Genomic DNA, 22,575 nt, shown 5'->3' on the forward strand with positions numbered 1-22,575 from the left:
GATGTATTGACCCTAGTAGGGAATCAACTAGATGTATTGACCCTAGTAGGGAATCAACTTAACGTATTGACCCTAGTAGGGAATCAACTTAACGTATTGACCCTAGTAGGGAATCAACTTAACGTATTGACCCTAGTAGGGAATCAACTAGATGTATTGACCCTAGTAGGGAATCAACTAGATGTATTGACCCTAGTAGGGAATCAACTAGATGTATTGACCCTAGTAGGGAATCAACTAGATGTATTGACCCTAGTAGGGAATCAACTAGATGTATTGACCCTAGTGGGGAATCAACTAGATGTATTGACCCTAGTGGGGAATCAACTAGATGTATTGACCCTAGTGGGGAATCAACTAGATGTATTGACCCTAGTAGGGAATCGACTAGATGCATTGACCCTAGTAGGGAATCGACTAAATGCATTGACCCTAGTAGGGAATCGACTAAATGCATTGACCCTAGTAGGGAATCGACTAAATGCATTGACCCTAGTAGGGAATCGACTAAATGTATTGACCCTAGTAGGGAATCGACTAAATGTATTGACCCTAGTAGGGAATCGACTAAATGTATTGACCCTAGTAGGGAATCGACTAAATGTATTGACCCTAGTAGGGAATCGACTAAATGTATTGACCCTAGTAGGGAATCGACTAAATGTATTGACCCTAGTAGGGAATCGACTAAATGTATTGACCCTAGTAGGGAATCGACTAAATGTATTGACCCTAGTAGGGAATCGACTAAATGTATTGACCCTAGTAGGGAATCGACTAAATGTATTGACCCTAGTAGGGGAATCAACTAGATGTATTGACCCTAGTGGGGAATCGACTAGATGTATTGACCCTAGTAGGGGAATCAACTAGATGTATTGACCCTAGTAGGGAATCAACTAAATGTATTGACCCTAGTGGGGAATCAACTAAATGTATTGACCTTAGTAGGGAATCAACTAGATGTATTGACCCAATTAGGGAATCAACTAGATGTATTGACCCTAGTAGGGGAATCAACTAGATGTATTGACCCTAGTAGGGGAATCAACTAGATGTATTGACCCTAGTAGGGGAATCAACTAAATGTATTGACCCTAGTGGGGAATCAACTAAATGTATTGACCTTAGTAGGGAATCAACTAGATGTATTGACCCAATTAGGGAATCAACTAGATGTATTGACCCTAGTAGGGGAATCAACTAGATGTATTGACCCTAGTAGGGGAGTCAACTAGATGTATTGACCCTAGTAGGGAATCAACTAAATGTATTGACCTTAGTAGGGAATCAACTAGATGTAGGGAGTCAACTAGATGTATTGACCCTAGTAGGGAACCAACTAGATGTATTGACCCTAGTACGGAATCAACTAGATGTATTGACCCTAGTAGGGAATCAACTAGATGTATTGACCCTAGTAGGGAATCAACTAGATGTATTGACCCTAGTGGGGAATCAACTAGATGTAGGGAGTCAACTAGATGTATTGACCCTAGTGGGGAACCTTCTGAGTTAAATGTTAACTACTTAGTATCTTACCTGGCAGAATAATTATCATGATTCATTTTTTCAACCCATGGGGTATTTGTTGTGTAAACTCCACCACTACACAGACACTGATGAACAACAGCCTCTTGCTACGTGAATGCTGGAATTAAAGGGGACTTACACCAAAACATCCACATGTCTCAGATTTGTTTCAGACATCAAAAGGGTTCTCCTGGTTTGAATTATCCATTTGTTTTCTTCAACAACATCAAAGAAGTGTGATTTATTTTTAGTGACCCCCCCCCCCCCCCCCAATGATGTCTCTGTTCTCTCTGGTGTTATATACTCTAATCTCTCTCTGTTCTCTCTGGTGTTATATACTCTAATCTCTCTCTCTGTTCTCTCTGGTGGTATATACTCTAATCTCTCTCTCTGTTCTCTCTGGTGGTATATACTCTAATCTCTGTTCTCTCTGGTGTTATATACTCTAATCTCTCTGTTCTCTCTGGTGGTATATACTCTAATCTCTCTCTCTGTTCTCTCTGGTGGTATATACTCTAATCTCTCTCTCTGTTCTCTCTGGTGGTATATACTCTAATCTCTGTTCTCTCTGGTGTTATATACTCTAATCTCTGTTCTCTCTGGTGGTATATACTCTAATCTCTCTCTGTTCTCTCTGGTGGTATATACTCTAATCTCTGTTCTCTCTGGTGTTATATACTCTAATCTCTCTCTCTGTTCTCTCTGGTGGTATATACTCTAATCTCTGTTCTCTCTGGTGGTATATACTCTAATCTCTGTTCTCTCTGGTGGTATATACTCTAATCTCTCTCTCTGTTCTCTCTGGTGGTATATAATCTAATCTCTCTCCTCTCTGGTGTTATATACTCTAATCTCTCTCTCTGTTCTCTCTGGTGGTATATACTCTAATCTCTGTTCTCTCTGGTGTTATATACTCTAATCTCTCTCTCTGTTCTCTCTGGTGTTATATACTCTAATCTCTGTTCTCTCTGGTGGTATATACTCTAATCTCTGTTCTCTCTGGTGGTATATACTCTAATCTCTCTCTCTGTTCTCTCTGGTGGTATATACTCTAATCTCTGTTCTCTCTGGTGTTATATACTCTAATCTCTCTCTCTGTTCTCTCTGGTGGTATATACTCTAATCTCTGTTCTCTCTGGTGGTATATACTCTAATCTCTGTTCTCTCTGGTGGTATATACTCTAATCTCTCTCTGTTCTCTCTGGTGGTATATACTCTAATCTCTCTCTGTTCTCTCTGGTGGTATATACTCTAATCTCTCTCCTCTCTGGTGTTATATACTCTAATCTCTCTCCGTTCTCTCTGGTGTTATATACTCTAATCTCTCTCCGTTCTCTCTGGTGTTATATACTCTAATCTCTCTCCTCTCTGGTGTTATATACTCTAATCTCTCTCTGGTGGTATATACTCTAATCTCTCTCTGTTCTCTCTGGTGGTATATACTATAATCTCTCTCCTCTGGTGGTATATACTCTAATCTCTCTCTGGTGTTATATACTCTAATCTCTCTCTGTTCTCTCTGGTGGTATATACTCTAATCTCTGTCTGTTCTCTCTGGTGTTATATACTCTAATCTCTCTCCTCTCTGGTGTTATATACTCTAATCTCTCTCTGTTCTCTCTGGTGGTATATACTCTAATCTCTGTCTGTTCTCTCTGGTGTTATATACTCTAATCTCTGTCTGTTCTCTCTGGTGTTATATACTCTAATCTCTCTCTGTTCTCTCTGGTGGTATATAATCTAATCTCTCTCCTCTCTGGTGTTATATACTCTAATCTCTCTCCTCTCTGGTGTTATATACTCTAATCTCTCTCTGTTCTCTCTGGTGGTATATAATCTAATCTCTCTCCTCTCTGGTGTTATATACTCTAATCTCTGTCTGTCCTCTCTGGTGGTATATACTCTAATCTCTCTCTGTTCTCTCTGGTGGTATATACTCTAATCTCTCTCTGTTCTCTCTGGTGTTATATACTCTAATCTCTCTCCTCTCTGGTGTTATATACTCTAATCTCTGTCTGTTCTCTCTGGTGTTATATACTCTAATCTCTGTCTGTTCTCTCTGGTGTTATATACTCTAATCTCTCTCTCTCCTCTCTGGTGGTATATACTCTAATCTCTCTCTGTTCTCTCTGGTGTTATATACTCTAATCTCTCTCTGTTCTCTCTGGTGTTATATACTCTAATCTCTCTCTGTTCTAGCTGGTGGTGAGCATAGCTGAGGACTTGCTCCGTACAGCAGCCCAGAACAGCCGTCTTTCTCTGCAGAGAACCCAGGCTGGATGGCTGCTGCTGGGGGCACTAATGTCTCTGGGTGAGTTAGTTCCCTACCCCTAGCCCCTAACACCAAACCCCTAGCCCCTAACACCAAACCCATAGCCCCTAACACCAAACCCCTAACACCAAACCCCTAACACCAAACCCCTAACACCAAGCCCCTAACACCAAACCCCTAGCCCCTAACACCAAGCCCCTAACACCAAACCCCTAGCCCCTAACACCAAACCCCTAGCCCCTAACACCAAACCCCTAGCCCCTAACACCTAGCACCAAGCACCTAACCCCTAGCACCAAGCCCCTAACCCCTAACACCAAGCCCCTAACACCAAGCCCCTAACACCTAGCCCCTAACACCTAGCCCCTAACACCTAACCCCTAGCCGAACACCAAACCCCTAACACCAAACCCCTAACCCCTAGCACTACTGACCCATGCTGGCCCCATGCTAGCCCCATGCTAGCCCCATGCTAGCCCCATGCTAGCCCCATGCTAGCCCCATGCTGGCCCCATGCTAGCCCCATGCTGGCCCCATGCTGGCCCCATGCTGGTCCCATGCTAGCCCCATGCTGGCCCCATGCTGGCCCCATGCTGGCCCCATGCTGGCCCCATGCTAGCCCCGTGCTAGCCCCATGCTAGCCCCGTGCTAGCCCCATGCTAGCCCCGTGCTAGCCCCATGCTAGCCCCATGCTGGCCCCAGTTGGCCCACTGTTCTGTCAGTCTCCTTACATTTAGCTGGGTTTTTCAGCTGCTCTTCCATGTGTTCTGCGTCATTCTTCAGCTAAAGCAGTCCAGAGTGTTTTTATCTTTCTTCACATTGACAGGCTGTGTGGTCCAACACGATAACCTGTTTGGTCTCCAGCGCCTGTCCTAACACTTGTTATTTGTGAACCTGACGCGGTGTCCAGGCCCGTCCCTCGTCCGCTATCACCTTCCCAAGATGCTGCTGCTGTGGAGGAACGTGTTCCCCCGTTCCCAGAAAGAGATGGAGGCAGAGAAGGCTAGAGGAGACAGCTTCACCTGGCAGGTTACGCTGGAGGGACGTGCTGGGGCACTCTGTGGTAGGGAGACGCCTGCATGCTCTTCACTACAGTAATGTGTGGCTTGTCATTCTGGATCCCAAGGAGTTTTGCTTTATCTGAAATGTCCCCCTCTCTCTCCTCCCTCTTCCTCTCCCCCTCTCTCTCTCCTCCTCTCCTCCCTTTCATTCTCCTCTCCTCTCTCTCTCCTCTCCTCTCTCTCTCCTCCCTCTTCCTCTCCTCCCTCTCTCTCCACCCCTCCTCCCTCTCTCTCCTCCCTCTTCCTCTCCTCCCTCTCTCTCAACCCCTCCTCCCTCTCTCTCCTCCCTCTTCCTCTCCCCCTCTCTCTCTCCTCCTCTCCTCCCTTTCATTCTCCTCTCCTCTCTCTCCTCTCCTCTCCTCTCTCTCTCCCCTCCCTCTTCCTCTCCTCCCCTCTCTCTCCCCTCTCTCTCCCCTCCCTCTTCCTCTCCTCCCTCTCTCTCCACCCCTCCTCCCCCTCTCTCTCTCTCTCTCTCCCTTCCTCCCTCTCTCCCTCTCTCCACCCCTCTCTCTCTCTCTCCTCCTCCTCCTCTCTCTCCACCCCTCCTCCCTCTCTCCTCCCTTCCTCCCTCTCTCCCCCCTCCTTCCTCCCTCTCTCTCCCCCTCCCTCTCTCTCTTTCCTCCTCTCCTCTCTCTCCTCCTCTCCTCTCTCTCTCCACCCCTCTCTCTCTCCTCCCCTCTCCTCCCTTGCTCTCTCCTCTCTCTCTCTCTCTCTCCTCCTCAAGCCATGCGTAGCTTTGTGGCCCATTGTCCCGAGCTGCTGACGGAGGATGTGATCCGCAGGCTGATGACACCTATCGAGTGCGCCATGACCATGATGTCACAGTGAGTATGATTGATTTGACTGACTGACCTGGGGGCGGGGGGTCCCTCCCACCCCCCCTCCCGACCGGTTGTTGTTGTTTATGATTTTTGTTGTTGTTTATTATGTTGTTGTTGTTGTTTATTATGGTGTTTATGATGATTTTGTTGTTTATGATGATTTTGTTGTTGTTTATGATGATTTTGTTGTATATTATGTTGCTGTTGTTTATTATTATGTTGTTTATGATGATTTTGTTGTTGTTTATGATGATTTTGTTGTATATTATGTTGCTGTTGTTTATTATTATGTTGTTTATGATGATTTTGTTGTTGTTTATGATGATTTTGTTGTATATTATGTTGCTGTTTATTATGTTGTTGTTTATGATGATTTTGTTGTTGTTTATTATGTTGTTTATTATGTTGCTGTTGTTTATTATGTTTATTATGTTGCTGTTGTTTGTTATGTTGTTTATTATGTTGCTGTTGTTTATTATGTTGTTTATTATGTTGCTGTTTATTATGTTGTTTATTATGTTGTTTATGATGATTTTGTTGTTTATTATGTTGTTGTTGTTTATTATGTTGTTTATTATGTTGTTGTTGTTTATTATGTTGTTGTTGTTTATTATGTTTATTATGTTGTTTATTATGTTGTTTATGATGATTTTGTTGTTGTTTATTATGTTGTTGTTGTTTATCCTCAGTGTCCCGTCGGTCATCAAGGTGCATGGCACCCATCTGAAAGCCAGTGCAGCTATGGTGAGGCTGAGACTCTATGACATCTTGGCTCTACTTCCCCCGAAGACATACGAAGGTACCGACTGGAGGAAATATGACCAGACTTTTTAATTAGGCTTCGATCCAACAGCTGGTGTTGAGGTGTTAGTCCTATAGGGCTGGTTTACCCTGATTTAAGCCTAGTCCTGATCCAACCACTGGTGTTGAGGTGTTAGTCCTATAGGGCTGGTTTACCCTGATTTAAGCCTAGTCCTGATCCAACCACTGGTGTTGAGGTGTTAGTCCTATAGGGCTGGTTTACCCTGATTTAAGCCTAGTCCTGGTCCAACCACTGGTGTTGAGGTGTTAGTCCTATAGGGCTGGTTTACCCTGATTTAAGCCTAGTCCTGGTCCAACCACTGGTGTTGAGGTGTTAGTCCTATAGGGCTGGTTTACCCTGATTTAAGCCTAGTCCTGGAGCAAAGAGCATATGTTCAGTCTGTGTCCGGGAAGTTGTCCCTTTACCTTTCCATCTCCCCTCTGTAGGTAGTTTCAATGCCCTGCTGAGAGAGCTGGTGGCAGAGTTCACTCTGACTGATAACTCGGCCAACACCACCACCTCGTTGCTACGCTCACTCTGTCACTATGACGACAGTGTTCTGATGGGGTCCTGGCTACAGGAGACTGACCACAAGTCTATCGAGGACCAGGTAACTGACCTACTGTAAAGGTTAGAGGTTACGGTAAAGCGAAGTGCCCATCTCTCCATGATGACTCCAAGCGGATGGAACATGACACAATTTTCATATAGAAAGACATTGTGTAGAACCTCGTGGTTTTCTGTCAGCTAGGATCGTGTCCGATCTGTTTTATTCTATTTCTATCTGCAATTTTCAGGACGTTTCACATCACTGAATAGACCCCCTGCTTTTGTTAATTGTGTGTGTGTGTGTGTGTGTGTGTGTGTAGCTCCAGCCCAACAGTGCGTCAGGCAGTGGCGCTCTAGAACACGACCCCTCCTCCATCTACCTGAGGGTACCGATGGGCGAGGCCATGCCTGGGCCCCTCCCCCTTGGCGTTTCTGTCATCGACGCCTCCGTCGCTCTGTTCGGAGTGGTGTTCCCTCATGTCTCCTTTAAACACAGGTGAGACTACCTGTCAGTCCTAACTCTGACCCCTGACCCCTAACACAGGTCAGAGACTACCTGTTAGTCCTAAGTCTGACCCCTAACACAGGTCAGAGACCTGGTCCCTGGTCAACTGACATTTGACATTCCTAGAATAATCTAATATTGTTTGTCTCGGTCTTCAGAGGTGTCCAGGCCTTCAGTAGTTGAATCAGCTATGCTGCTTCTAGATGGAGTCAAACAGGGGGACTGGCCAGGGGGGTACTTCAGGAGAGGTTTGGGACTGGCCAGGGGGTACTTCAGGAGAGGTTTGGGACTGGCCAGGGGGTACTTCAGGAGAGGTTTGGGACTGGCCAGGGGGTACTTCAGGAGAGGTTTGGGACTGGCCAGGGGTACTTCAGGAGAGGTTTGGGACTGGCCAGGGGTACTTCAGGAGAGGTTTGGGACTGGCCAGGGGGTACTTCAGGAGAGGTTTGGAACTGGCCAGGGGGTACTTCAGGAGAGGTTTGGGACTGGCCAGGGGGTACTTCAGGAGAGGTTTGGGACTGGCCAGGGGGTACTTCAGGAGAGGTTTGGGACTGGCCAGGGGGTACTTCAGGAGAGGTTTGGGACTGGCCAGGGGTACTTCAGGAGAGGTTTGGGACTGGCCAGGGGTTACTTCAGGAGAGGTTTGGGACTGGCCAGGGGTACTTCAGGAGAGGTTTGGGACTGGCCAGGGGGTACTTCAGGAGAGGTTTGGGACTGGCCAGGGGGTACTTCAGGAGAGGTTTGGGACTGGCCAGGGGGTACTTCAGGAGAGGTTTGGGACTGGCCAGGGGGTACTTCAGGAGAGGTTTGGGACTGGCCAGGGGGTACTTCAGGAGAGGTTTGGGACTGGCCAGGGGGTACTTCAGGAGAGGTTTGGGACTGGCCAGGGGGTACTTCAGGAGAGGTTTGGGACTGGCCAGGGGGTACTTCAGGAGAGGTTTGGGACTGGCCAGGGGGTACTTCAGGAGAGGTTTGGGACTGGCCAGGGGGGTACTTCAGGAGAGGTTTGGGACTGGCCAGGGGGGTACTTCAGGAGAGGTTTGGGACTGGCCAGGGGGGTACTTCAGGAGAGGTTTGGGACTGGCCAGGGGGTACTTCAGGAGAGGTTTGGGAAACTACAAACAGGGGGACTGGCCAGGGGGTACTTCAGGAGAGGTTTGGGACTGGCCAGGGGGTACTTCAGGAGAGGTTTGGGAAACTACAAACAGGGGGGCTGGCCAGGGGGTACTTCAGGAGAGGTTTGGGACTGGCCAGGGGGGTACTTCAGGAGAGGTTTGGGAAACCGTTTTTATTCATCTCTCACATTTGTCTGTGCTAGGCTGCAGATGCTGGACCACTTTGCAGAGTGTATTAAACAGGCCAAGGGGGTCAGACAGCAGGCTGTCCAGCTCAACATCTTCACCGCTGTCCTGAGTGCCCTCAAGGTGAGGCCTTTAACTCCTGTTAAAGTTGCACAGGGAAATCTCCTAAACACAAAACCTTTCCAGTAGTGACAGCTTACTCTCTGTTCCTAGAGGGAGACCCTCCTGTAGGTTTTAACTCCAACCCTGTTCCTGGAGAGACACCCTCCTGTAGGTTTTAACTCCAACCCTGTTCCTGGAGAGAGACCCTCCTGTAGGTTTAACTCCAACCCTGTTCCTGGAGAGAGACCCTCCTGTAGGTTTTAACTCCAACCCTGTTCCTGGAGAGATACCCTCCTGTAGGTTTAATTCCAACCCTGTTCCTGGAGAGAGACCCTCCTGTAGGTTTTAACTCCAACCCTGTTCCTGGAGAGATACCCTCCTGTAGGTTTAACTCCAACCCTGTTCCTGGAGAGAGACCCTCCTGTAGGTTTTAACTCCAACCCTGTTCCTGGAGAGAGACCCTCCTGTAGGTTTTAACTCTAACCCTGTTCCTGGAGAGATACCCTCCTGTAGGTTTTAACTCCAACCCTGTTCCTGGAGAGATACCGTCCAGGAGGGGCCCTGCTATTTATTCTGTTCTCTCTTCCCCAATGAACCAGCCAATCTTCTCTCCTCCCTGTAGGGTCTGGCAGAGAACAAGTCCACCCTGGGTCCTGAAGAGGTTCGTAAATCTGCCCTGGCGCTGGTGATGGGCGCTCTGGACAACCCAAATCCCATCCTGCGCTGTGCTGCTGGGGAGGCCTTGGGAAGGATGGCTCAGGTGGTGGGAGAGGCCACCTTCATTGCCCGCATGGCACAGTACAGCTTTGACAAGTACAACCCGTCTGTTGTTACTCATATCTATCTAGCTTCATGTATCACAGGGCTTTCCTCTCTGAGATCGCTCTCTCTCTTGACCTGCTTGACCTGCTTGACCTCGTGTTATTTTCTCTTAACCCCTGTATTAACGTCCCCCCTCCCCTCTCTTCCCCTCTCCTCCCCTCTCTTCCCCTCTCCTCCCCTCTCTTCCCCTCTCCTCCCCTCTCTTCCCCTCTCCTCCCCTCTCTTCCCCTCTCCTCTCTTCCCCTCTCCTCTCTTCCCCTCTCCTCTCTTCCCCTCTCCTCTCTTCCCCTCTCCTCTCTTCCCCTCTCCTCTCTTCCCTCTCCTCTCCTCTCTTCCCCTCTCCTCTCTTCCCCTCTCTTCCCTCTCCTCTCCTCTCTTCCCCTCTCTTCCCCTCTCTTCCCCTCTCTTCCCCTCTCTTCCCCTCTCTTCCCCTCTCCTCTCTTCCCCTCTCCTCTCTTCCCCTCTCCTCTCTTCCCCTCTCCTCTCCTCTCCTCTCTTCCCCTCTCTTCCCCTCTCCTCTCTTCCCCCTCTCTTCCCCTCTCCTCTCTTCCCCTCTCTTCCCCTCTCCTCTCTTCCCCTCTCCTCTCTTCCCTCTCCTCTCTTCCCCTCTCCTCTCTTCCCCTCTCCTCTCTTCCCCTCTCCTCTCTTCCCCCCCTCTCTTCCCTCTCTTCCCCTCTCTTCCCCTCTCTTCCCCTCTCCTCTCCTCTCCTCTCTTCCCCTCTCTCTCCTCTCCACTCTTCCCCTCTCCTCTCTTCCCCTCTCCTCTCTTCCCCTCTCCTCTCTTCCCCTCTCCTCTCCTCTCTTCTCCTCTCCTCTCTTCTCCTCTCCTCTCTTCCCCTCTCCTCTCTTCCCCTCTCCTCTCTTCCCCTCTCCTCTCTTCCCCTCTCCTCTCTTCCCTCTCCTCTCCTCTCTTCTCTTCCCCTCTCTTCCCCTCTCCTCTCCTCTCTTCCCCTCTCCTCTCCTCTCTTCCCCTCTCTTCCCCTCTCCTCTCCTCTCTTCCCCTCTCCTCTCTTCCCCTCTCCTCTCCTCTCTTCCCCCCTCCAGACTGAGGTCAGCCCGTGACGTGGTCTCCAGAACAGGCCACTCCCTGGCTCTGGGCTGTCTGCACAGATACGTAGGAGGGATTGGTTCAGGACAGCACCTCAAAACGAGCGTCAGCATCCTATTGGCCCTAGCCCAGGATGGAACATCCCACGAGGTCCAGGTGAGTGAACGGTGGACAGGTGAGGCTCTCTGAGTGTCAGGCTGCGTCCTGATTCGCCACCCTTCTCCTGAGTACTTGTACACTCGCTGTAGTGGCTTTAAAAGCTCAATCCTGCTGTTAACTTTGTCAGAGTGGACTTTCCCACTATTATTCAATGGTAGAGAATCTGAACACAGCCTGCTTCACAAAGGCAGCTCCCTAATACAAGTCTGGCTTGGACTTTGGAGAAGTGTAATGGGCCAGTTTCCCAGACACAGATTAAGCCAAATCCTAGATTTTAAAAAGCAGTTTCATTTGATTCTCCATTGAGTTTGGTTTTTAGTCCAAATCCTTCATCTGTATCTGGGAAACTGGCCCAATGTTTAGTTCCTCCATAATCCTGTAAGCTTTTGATCTGTGACCTCTCTGTCTCTCCAGACGTGGGCCCTCCACTCCCTGGCTCTCATCGTAGACTCCAGTGGTCCCATGTATCGAGGCTATGTGGAGCCCACCCTCTCCCTGGTCCTGACCCTGCTCCTAACCGTACCCCCCTCACACACTGAGGTACACCAGTGTCTGGGACGATGTCTGGGCGCTCTCATCACCACGGTTGGACCCGAACTACAAGGTAATGGTCAATTACAACAAGACTACCATGTCTAGCTTCCAGGCTGGCTAGTTTTGTCTCTAAAAGCATTGATGTGCCAGTAGAGGGCAATATACTGCTCCTACATATTTACAGAGATATGAATCTTTATAGATTAGAACTTTACTTTGACTGCTAATCAGGGATGGAAAAAGGACATCATTTGCATAATTGAGTAAAGATAAGTTAATGGTAAATGACTCAAGGAAAAGTCACCCAGTAAAATACTACTTGAGTAAAAGTCTTAAAAATATTTTATTTTAAATATACTTAAGTATCAACATTAAAAGTATACATGATTTCAAATTGCTTGTATTAAAAACTAGACAGATAGCCAGGGGAACACTCAGACATCATTACAGATAGCCAGGGGAACACTCCAACACTCAGACATCATTACAGATAGCCAGGGGAACACTCTAACACTCAGACATCATTTACAGATAGCCAGGGGAACACTCCAACACTCAGACATCATTACAGATAGCCAGGGGAACACTCCAACACTCAGACATCATTTACAGATAGCCAGGGGAACACTCCAACACTCAGACATCATTACAGATAGCCAGGGGAACACTCAGACATCATTTACAGATAGCCAGGGGAACACTCTAACACTCAGACATCATTTACAGATAGCCAGGGGAACACTCCAACACTCAGACATCATTTACAGATAGCCAGGGGAACACTCCAACACTCAGACATCATTACAGATAGCCAGGGGAACACTCCAACACTCAGACATCATTACAGATAGCCAGGGGAACACTCCAACACTCAGACATCATTACAGATAGCCAGGGGAACACTCCAACACTCAGACATCATTTACAGATAGCCAGGGGAACACTCCAACACTCAGACATCATTACAGATAGCCAGGGGAACACTCTAACACTCAGACATCATTACAGATAGCCAGGGGAACACTCAGACATCATTTACAGATAGCCAGGGGAACACTCTAACACTCAGACATCATTACAGATAGCCAGGGGAACACTCCAACACTCAGACATCATTACAGATAGCCAGGGGAACACTCCAACACTCAGACATCATTACAGATAGCCAGGGGAACACTCCAACACTCAGACATCATTTACAGATAGCCAGGGGAACACTCCAACACTCAGACATCATTACAGATAGCCAGGGGAACACTCTAACACTCAGACATCATTACAGATAGCCAGGGGAACACTCAGACATCATTACAGATAGCCAGGGGAACACTCCAACACTCAGACATCATTACAGATAGCCAGGGGAACACTCTAACACTCAGACATCATTACAGATAGCCAGGGGAACACTCTAACACTCAGACATCATTACAGATAGCCAGGGGAACACTCAGACATTATTTACAGATAGCCAGGGGAACACTCTAACACTCAGACATCATTTACAGATAGCCAGGGGAACACTCAGACATTATTTACAGATAGCCAGGGGAACACTCAGACATCATTACAGATAGCCAGGGGAACACTCCAACACTCAGACATCATTACAGATAGCCAGGGGAACACTCCAACACTCAGACATTATTTACAGATAGCCAGGGGAACACTCAGACATCATTACAGATAGCCAGGGGAACACTCCAACACTCAGACATCATTACAGATAGCCAGGGGAACACTCCAACACTCAGACATCATTTACAGATAGCCAGGGGAACACTCCAACACTCAGACATCATTTACAGATAGCCAGGGGAACACTCTAACACTCAGACATCATTTACAGATAGCCAGGGGAACACTCTAACACTCAGACATCATTTACAGATAGCCAGGGGAACACTCCAACACTCAGACATTATTACAGATAGCCAGGGGAACACTCCAACACTCAGACATCATTTACAGATAGCCAGGGGAACACTCCAACACTCAGACATCATTTACAGATAGCCAGGGGAACACTCAGACATCATTTACAGATAGCCAGGGGAACACTCCAACACTCAGACATCATTTACAGATAGCCAGGGGAACACTCCAACACTCAGACATCATTACAGATAGCCAGGGGAACACTCAGACATCATTTACAGATAGCCAGGGGAACACTCAGACATCATTTACAGATAGCCAGGGGAACACTCCAACACTCAGACATCATTTACAGATAGCCAGGGGAACACTCCAACACTCAGACATCATTTACCTATAGCCTGGGGCTCACTCCAACACTCAGACATCATTTACAGATAGCCAGGGGAACACTCCAACACTCAGACATCATTTACAGATAGCCAGGGGAACACTCCAACACTCATACATCATTTACAGATAGCCAGGGGAACACTCAGACATCATTTACAGATAGCCAGGGGAACACCCCAACACTCAGACATCATTTACACATAGCCAGGGGAACACTCAGACATCATTACAGATAGCCAGGGGAACACCCCAACACTCAGACATCATTTACAGATAGCCAGGGGAACACTCCAACACTCAGACATCATTACAGATAGCCAGGGGAACACCCCAACACTCAGACATCATTTACAGATAGCCAGGGGAACACTCCAACACTCAGACATCATTTACAGATAGCCAGGGGAACACTCCAACACTCAGACATCATTACAGATAGCCAGGGGAACACTCAGACATCATTACAGATAGCCAGGGGCCCACTCCAACACTCATACATCATTTACAGATAGCCAGGGGCACACTCCAACACTCAGACATAATTTACAGATAGCCAGGGGAACACTCAGACATCATTTACAGATAGCCAGGGGAACACTCCAACACTCAGACATCATTTACAGATAGCCAGGGGCACACTCCAACACTCAGACATCATTACAGATAGCCAGGGGAACACTCAGCCATCATTTACAGATAGCCAGGGGAACACTCCAACACTCAGACATCATTACAGATAGCCAGGGGAACACTCCAACACTCAGACATCATTTACAGATAGCCAGGGGAACACTCAGACATCATTTACAGATAGCCAGGGGAACACTCAGACATCATTTACAGATAGCCAGGGGAACACTCAGACATCATTTACAGATAGCCAGGGGAACACTCAGACATCATTTACAGATAGCCAGGGGAACACTCCAACACTCAGACATCATTTACCTATAGCCAGGAGCACACTCCAACATTCAGACATCATTACAGATAGCCAGGGGAACACTCCAACACTCAGACATCATTACAGATAGACAGGGGAACACTCAGACATCATTTACAGATAGCCAGGGGAACACTCAGACATCATTTACAGATAGCCAGGGGAACACCCCAACACTCAGACATCATTTACAGGTAGCCAGGGGAACACTCCAACACTCAGACATCATTACAGATAGCCAGGGGAACACCCCAACACTCAGACATCATTTACAGATAGCCAGGGGAACACTCCAACACTCAGACATCATTACAGATAGCCAGGGGCACACTCCAACACTCAGACATCATTACAGATAGCCAGGGGAACACTCCAACACTCAGACATCATTTACAGATAGCCAGGGGAACACTCAGACATCATTTACAGATAGCCAGGGGAACACTCAGACATCATTACAGATAGCCAGGGGAACACTCAGACATCATTACAGATAGCCAGGTGCCCACTCCAACACTCAGACATCATTTACAGATAGCCAGGGGCACACTCCAACACTCAGACATCATTACAGATAGCCAGGGGAACACTCAGACATCATTTACAGATAGCCAGGGGAACACTCCAACACTCAGACATCATTACAGATAGCCAGGGGAACACTCAGACATCATTTACAGATAGCCAGGGGAACACTCAGACATCATTACAGATAGCCAGGGGAACACTCAGACATCATTACAGATAGCCAGGTGCCCACTCCAACACTCAGACATCATTTACAGATAGCCAGGGGCACACTCCAACACTCAGACATCATTACAGATAGCCAGGGGAACACTCCAACACTCAGACATCATTACAGATAGCCAGGGGAACACTCAGACATCATTTACAGATAGCCAGGGGAACACTCCAACACTCAGACATCATTACAGATAGCCAGGGGCACACTCCAACACTCAGACATCATTTACAGATAGCCAGGGGAACACTCAGACATCATTTACAGATAGCCAGGGGAACACTCAGACATCATTTACAGATAGCCAGGGGAACACTCCAACACTCAGACATCATTTACAGATAGCCAGGAGCACACTCCAACACTCAGACATCATTACAGATAGCCAGGGGAACACTCAGACATCATTTACAGATAGCCAGGGAACACCCCAACACTCAGACATCATTTACACATAGCCAGGGGAACACTCAGACATCATTACAGATAGCCAGGGAACACCCCAACACTCAGACATCATTTACAGATAGCCAGGGGAACACTCCAACACTCAGACATCATTACAGATAGCCAGGGGAACACCCCAACACTCAGACATCATTTACAGATAGCCAGGGGAACACTCCAACACTCAGACATCATTACAGATATCCAAGGGAACACTCCAACACTCAGACATCATTTACAGATAGCCAGGGGAACACTCCAACACTCAGACATCATTTACCTATAGCCAGGGGAACACTCCAACACTCAGACATCATTACAGATATCCAAGGGAACACTCCAACACTCAGACATCATTTACAGATAGCCAGGGGAACACTCCAACACTCAGACATCATTACAGATAGCCAGGGTCCCACTCCAACACTCATACATCATTTACAGATAGTCAGGGGCACACTCCAACACTCAGACATCATTTACAGATAGCCAGGGGAACACTCAGCCATCATTTACAGATAGCCAGGGGAACACTCCAACACTCAGACATCATTACAGATAGCCAGGGGAACACTCCAACACTCAGACATCATTTACAGATAGCCAGGGGAACACTCAGACATCATTTACAGATAGCCAGGGGAACACTCGGACATCATTTACAGATAGCCAGGGGAACACTCCAACACTCAGACATCATTTACAGATAGCCATGGGAACACTCCAACACTCAGACATCATTTACAGATAGCCAGGGGAACACCCCAACACTCAGACATCATTACAGATAGCCAGGGGAACACCCCAACACTCAGACATCATTTACAGATAGCCAGGGGAACACTCCAACACTCAGACATCATTACAGATAGCCAAGGGAACACTCAGACATCATTACAGATAGCCAGGGGAACACTCAGACATCATTTACAGATAGCCAGGGGAACACTCGGACATCATTTACAGATAGCCAGGGGAACACTCAGACATCATTTACAGATAGCCAGGGGAACACTCAGACATCATTTACAGATAGCCAGGGGAACACTCGGACATCATTTACAGATAGCCAGGGGAACACTCCAACACTCAGACATCATTTACAGATAGCCAGGGGAACACTCCAACACTCAGACATCATTACAGATAGCCAGGGGAACACTCCAACACTCAGATATCATTACAGATAGCCAGGGTCACACTCCAACACTCAGACATCATTTACAGATAGCCAGGGGAACACTCAGACATCATTTACAGATAGCCAGGGGAACACTCCAACACTCAGACATCATTACAGATAGCCAGGGGAACACTCCAACACTCAGACATCATTTACAGATAGCCAGGGGAACACTCAGACATCATTTACAGATAGCCAGGGGAACACTCAGACATCATTTACAGATAGCCAGGGGAACACTCGGACATCATTTACAGATAGCCAGGGGAACACTCCAACACTCAGACATCATTACAGATAGCCAGGGGAACACTCCAACACTCAGACATCATTACAGATAGCCAGGGGAACACTCCAACACTCAGACATCATTTACAGATAGCCAGGGGAACACTCAGACATCATTTACAGATAGCCAGGGGAACACTCGGACATCATTTACAGATAGCCAGGGGAACACTCCAACACTCAGACATCATTACAGATAGCCAGGGGAACACTCCAACACTCAGATATCATTACAGATAGCCAGGGTCACACTCCAACACTCAGACATCATTTACAGATAGCCAGGGGAACACTCAGACATCATTACAGATAGCCAGGGGAACACTCCAACACTCAGACATCATTTACAGATAGCCAGGGGAACACTCCAACACTCAGACATCATTACAGATAGCCAGGGGAACACTCTAACACTCAGACATCATTACAGATAGCCAGGGGAACACTCAGACATCATTACAGATAGCCAGGGGAACACTCCAACACTCAGACATCATTACAGATAGCCAGGGGAACACTCTAACACTCAGACATCATTACAGATAGCCAGGGGAACACTCTAACACTCAGACATCATTACAGATAGCCAGGGGAACACTCAGACATTATTTACAGATAGCCAGGGGAACACTCTAACACTCAGACATCATTTACAGATAGCCAGGGGAACACTCAGACATTATTTACAGATAGCCAGGGGAACACTCAGACATCATTACAGATAGCCAGGGGAACACTCCAACACTCAGACATCATTACAGATAGCCAGGGGAACACTCCAACACTCAGACATTATTTACAGATAGCCAGGGGAACACTCAGACATCATTACAGATAGCCAGGGGAACACTCCAACACTCAGACATCATTACAGATAGCCAGGGGAACACTCCAACACTCAGACATCATTTACAGATAGCCAGGGGAACACTCCAACACTCAGACATCATTTACAGATAGCCAGGGGAACACTCTAACACTCAGACATCATTTACAGATAGCCAGGGGAACACTCTAACACTCAGACATCATTTACAGATAGCCAGGGGAACACTCCAACACTCAGACATTATTACAGATAGCCAGGGGAACACTCCAACACTCAGACATCATTTACAGATAGCCAGGGGAACACTCCAACACTCAGACATCATTTACAGATAGCCAGGGGAACACTCAGACATCATTTACAGATAGCCAGGGGAACACTCCAACACTCAGACATCATTTACAGATAGCCAGGGGAACACTCCAACACTCAGACATCATTAACAGATAGCCAGGGGAACACTCAGACATCATTTACAGATAGCCAGGGAACACTCAGACATCATTTACAGATAGCCAGGGAACACTCCAACACTCAGACATCATTTACAGATAGCCAGGGGAACACTCCAACACTCAGACATCATTTACCTATAGCCTGGGGCTCACTCCAACACTCAGACATCATTTACAGATAGCCAGGGGAACACTCCAACACTCAGACATCATTTACAGATAGCCAGGGGAACACTCCAACACTCATACATCATTTACAGATAGCCAGGGGAACACTCAGACATCATTTACAGATAGCCAGGGGAACACCCCAACACTCAGACATCATTTACACATAGCCAGGGGAACACTCAGACATCATTACAGATAGCCAGGGGAACACCCCAACACTCAGACATCATTTACAGATAGCCAGGGGAACACTCCAACACTCAGACATCATTACAGATAGCCAGGGGAACACCCCAACACTCAGACATCATTTACAGATAGCCAGGGGAACACTCCAACACTCAGACATCATTTACAGATAGCCAGGGGAACACTCCAACACTCAGACATCATTACAGATAGCCAGGGGAACACTCAGACATCATTACAGATAGCCAGGGGCCCACTCCAACACTCATACATCATTTACAGATAGCCAGGGGCACACTCCAACACTCAGACATAATTTACAGATAGCCAGGGGAACACTCAGACATCATTTACAGATAGCCAGGGGAACACTCCAACACTCAGACATCATTTACAGATAGCCAGGGGCACACTCCAACACTCAGACATCATTACAGATAGCCAGGGGAACACTCAGCCATCATTTACAGATAGCCAGGGGAACACTCCAACACTCAGACATCATTACAGATAGCCAGGGGAACACTCCAACACTCAGACATCATTTACAGATAGCCAGGGGAACACTCAGACATCATTTACAGATAGCCAGGGGAACACTCAGACATCATTTACAGATAGCCAGGGGAACACTCAGACATCATTTACAGATAGCCAGGGGAACACTCAGACATCATTTACAGATAGCCAGGGGAACACTCCAACACTCAGACATCATTTACCTATAGCCAGGAGCACACTCCAACATTCAGACATCATTACAGATAGCCAGGGGAACACTCCAACACTCAGACATCATTACAGATAGACAGGGGAACACTCAGACATCATTTACAGATAGCCAGGGGAACACTCAGACATCATTTACAGATAGCCAGGGGAACACTCAGACATCATTTACAGATAGCCAGGGGAACACCCCAACACTCAGACATCATTTACAGGTAGCCAGGGGAACACTCCAACACTCAGACATCATTACAGATAGCCAGGGGAACACCCCAACACTCAGACATCATTTACAGATAGCCAGGGGAACACTCCAACACTCAGACATCATTACAGATAGCCAGGGGCACACTCCAACACTCAGACATCATTACAGATAGCCAGGGGAACACTCCAACACTCAGACATCATTTACAGATAGCCAGGGGAACACTCAGACATCATTTACAGATAGCCAGGGGAACACTCAGACATCATTACAGATAGCCAGGGGAACACTCAGACATCATTACAGATAGCCAGGTGCCCACTCCAACACTCAGACATCATTTACAGATAGCCAGGGGCACACTCCAACACTCAGACATCATTACAGATAGCCAGGGGAACACTCAGACATCATTTACAGATAGCCAGGGGAACACTCCAACACTCAGACATCATTACAGATAGCCAGGGGAACACTCAGACATCATTTACAGATAGCCAGGGGAACACTCAGACATCATTACAGATAGCCAGGGAACACTCAGACATCATTACAGATAGCCAGGTGCCCACTCCAACACTCAGACATCATTTACAGATAGCCAGGGGCACACTCCAACACTCAGACATCATTACAGATAGCCAGGGGAACACTCCAACACTCAGACATCATTACAGATAGCCAGGGGAACACTCAGACATCATTTACAGATAGCCAGGGGAACACTCCAACACTCAGACATCATTACAGATAGCCAGGGGCACACTCCAACACTCAGACATCATTTACAGATAGCCAGGGGAACACTCAGACATCATTTACAGATAGCCAGGGGAACACTCAGACATCATTTACAGATAGCCAGGGGAACACTCCAACACTCAGACATCATTTACAGATAGCCAGGAGCACACTCCAACACTCAGACATCATTACAGATAGCCAGGGGAACACTCAGACATCATTTACAGATAGCCAGGGGAACACCCCAACACTCAGACATCATTTACACATAGCCAGGGGAACACTCAGACATCATTACAGATAGCCAGGGGAACACCCCAACACTCAGACATCATTTACAGATAGCCAGGGGAACACTCCAACACTCAGACATCATTACAGATAGCCAGGGGAACACCCCAACACTCAGACATCATTTACAGATAGCCAGGGGAACACTCCAACACTCAGACATCATTACAGATATCCAAGGGAACACTCCAACACTCAGACATCATTTACAGATAGCCAGGGGAACACTCCAACACTCAGACATCATTTACCTATAGCCAGGGGAACACTCCAACACTCAGACATCATTACAGATATCCAAGGGAACACTCCAACACTCAGACATCATTTACAGATAGCCAGGGGAACACTCCAACACTCAGACATCATTACAGATAGCCAGGGTCCCACTCCAACACTCATACATCATTTACAGATAGTCAGGGGCACACTCCAACACTCAGACATCATTTACAGATAGCCAGGGGAACACTCAGCCATCATTTACAGATAGCCAGGGGAACACTCCAACACTCAGACATCATTACAGATAGCCAGGGGAACACTCCAACACTCAGACATCATTTACAGATAGCCAGGGGAACACTCAGACATCATTTACAGATAGCCAGGGGAACACTCGGACATCATTTACAGATAGCCAGGGGAACACTCCAACACTCAGACATCATTTACAGATAGCCATGGGAACACTCCAACACTCAGACATCATTTACAGATAGCCAGGGGAACACCCCAACACTCAGACATCATTACAGATAGCCAGGGGAACACCCCAACACTCAGACATCATTTACAGATAGCCAGGGAACACTCCAACACTCAGACATCATTACAGATAGCCAAGGGAACACTCAGACATCATTACAGATAGCCAGGGGAACACTCAGACATCATTTACAGATAGCCAGGGGAACACTCGGACATCATTTACAGATAGCCAGGGGAACACTCAGACATCATTTACAGATAGCCAGGGGAACACTCAGACATCATTTACAGATAGCCAGGGGAACACTCGGACATCATTTACAGATAGCCAGGGGAACACTCCAACACTCAGACATCATTTACAGATAGCCAGGGGAACACTCCAACACTCAGACATCATTACAGATAGCCAGGGGAACACTCCAACACTCAGATATCATTACAGATAGCCAGGGTCACACTCCAACACTCAGACATCATTTACAGATAGCCAGGGGAACACTCAGACATCATTTACAGATAGCCAGGGGAACACTCCAACACTCAGACATCATTACAGATAGCCAGGGGAACACTCCAACACTCAGACATCATTTACAGATAGCCAGGGGAACACTCAGACATCATTTACAGATAGCCAGGGGAACACTCAGACATCATTTACAGATAGCCAGGGGAACACTCGGACATCATTTACAGATAGCCAGGGGAACACTCCAACACTCAGACATCATTACAGATAGCCAGGGGAACACTCCAACACTCAGACATCATTACAGATAGCCAGGGGAACACTCCAACACTCAGACATCATTTACAGATAGCCAGGGAACACTCAGACATCATTTACAGATAGCCAGGG

The 22,575-nt window shown here is 47.4% G+C and overlaps 1 protein-coding gene across 1 annotated transcript in view; it reads left to right on the plus strand.

Moving 5' to 3' along the window:
• The window catches only part of heatr5b (HEAT repeat containing 5B), a 140,669-nt gene that overhangs the window by 37,546 nt on the left and 80,548 nt on the right, over positions 1-22,575 (plus strand). The window contains exons 13-22 of the mRNA XM_065008442.1: positions 3,733-3,844; positions 4,716-4,868; positions 5,591-5,690; positions 6,377-6,486; positions 6,936-7,099; positions 7,359-7,534; positions 8,862-8,967; positions 9,569-9,759; positions 10,813-10,972; positions 11,390-11,579. Coding sequence (XP_064864514.1) covers positions 3,733-3,844; positions 4,716-4,868; positions 5,591-5,690; positions 6,377-6,486; positions 6,936-7,099; positions 7,359-7,534; positions 8,862-8,967; positions 9,569-9,759; positions 10,813-10,972; positions 11,390-11,579 — 1,462 coding nt within the window. The remainder of the gene's footprint in view (positions 1-3,732; positions 3,845-4,715; positions 4,869-5,590; positions 5,691-6,376; positions 6,487-6,935; positions 7,100-7,358; positions 7,535-8,861; positions 8,968-9,568; positions 9,760-10,812; positions 10,973-11,389; positions 11,580-22,575) is intronic.

Source organism: Oncorhynchus nerka, linkage group LG23 (assembly GCF_034236695.1).
Source record: "Oncorhynchus nerka isolate Pitt River linkage group LG23, Oner_Uvic_2.0, whole genome shotgun sequence".
Lineage (NCBI taxonomy): Eukaryota > Metazoa > Chordata > Actinopteri > Salmoniformes > Salmonidae > Oncorhynchus > Oncorhynchus nerka.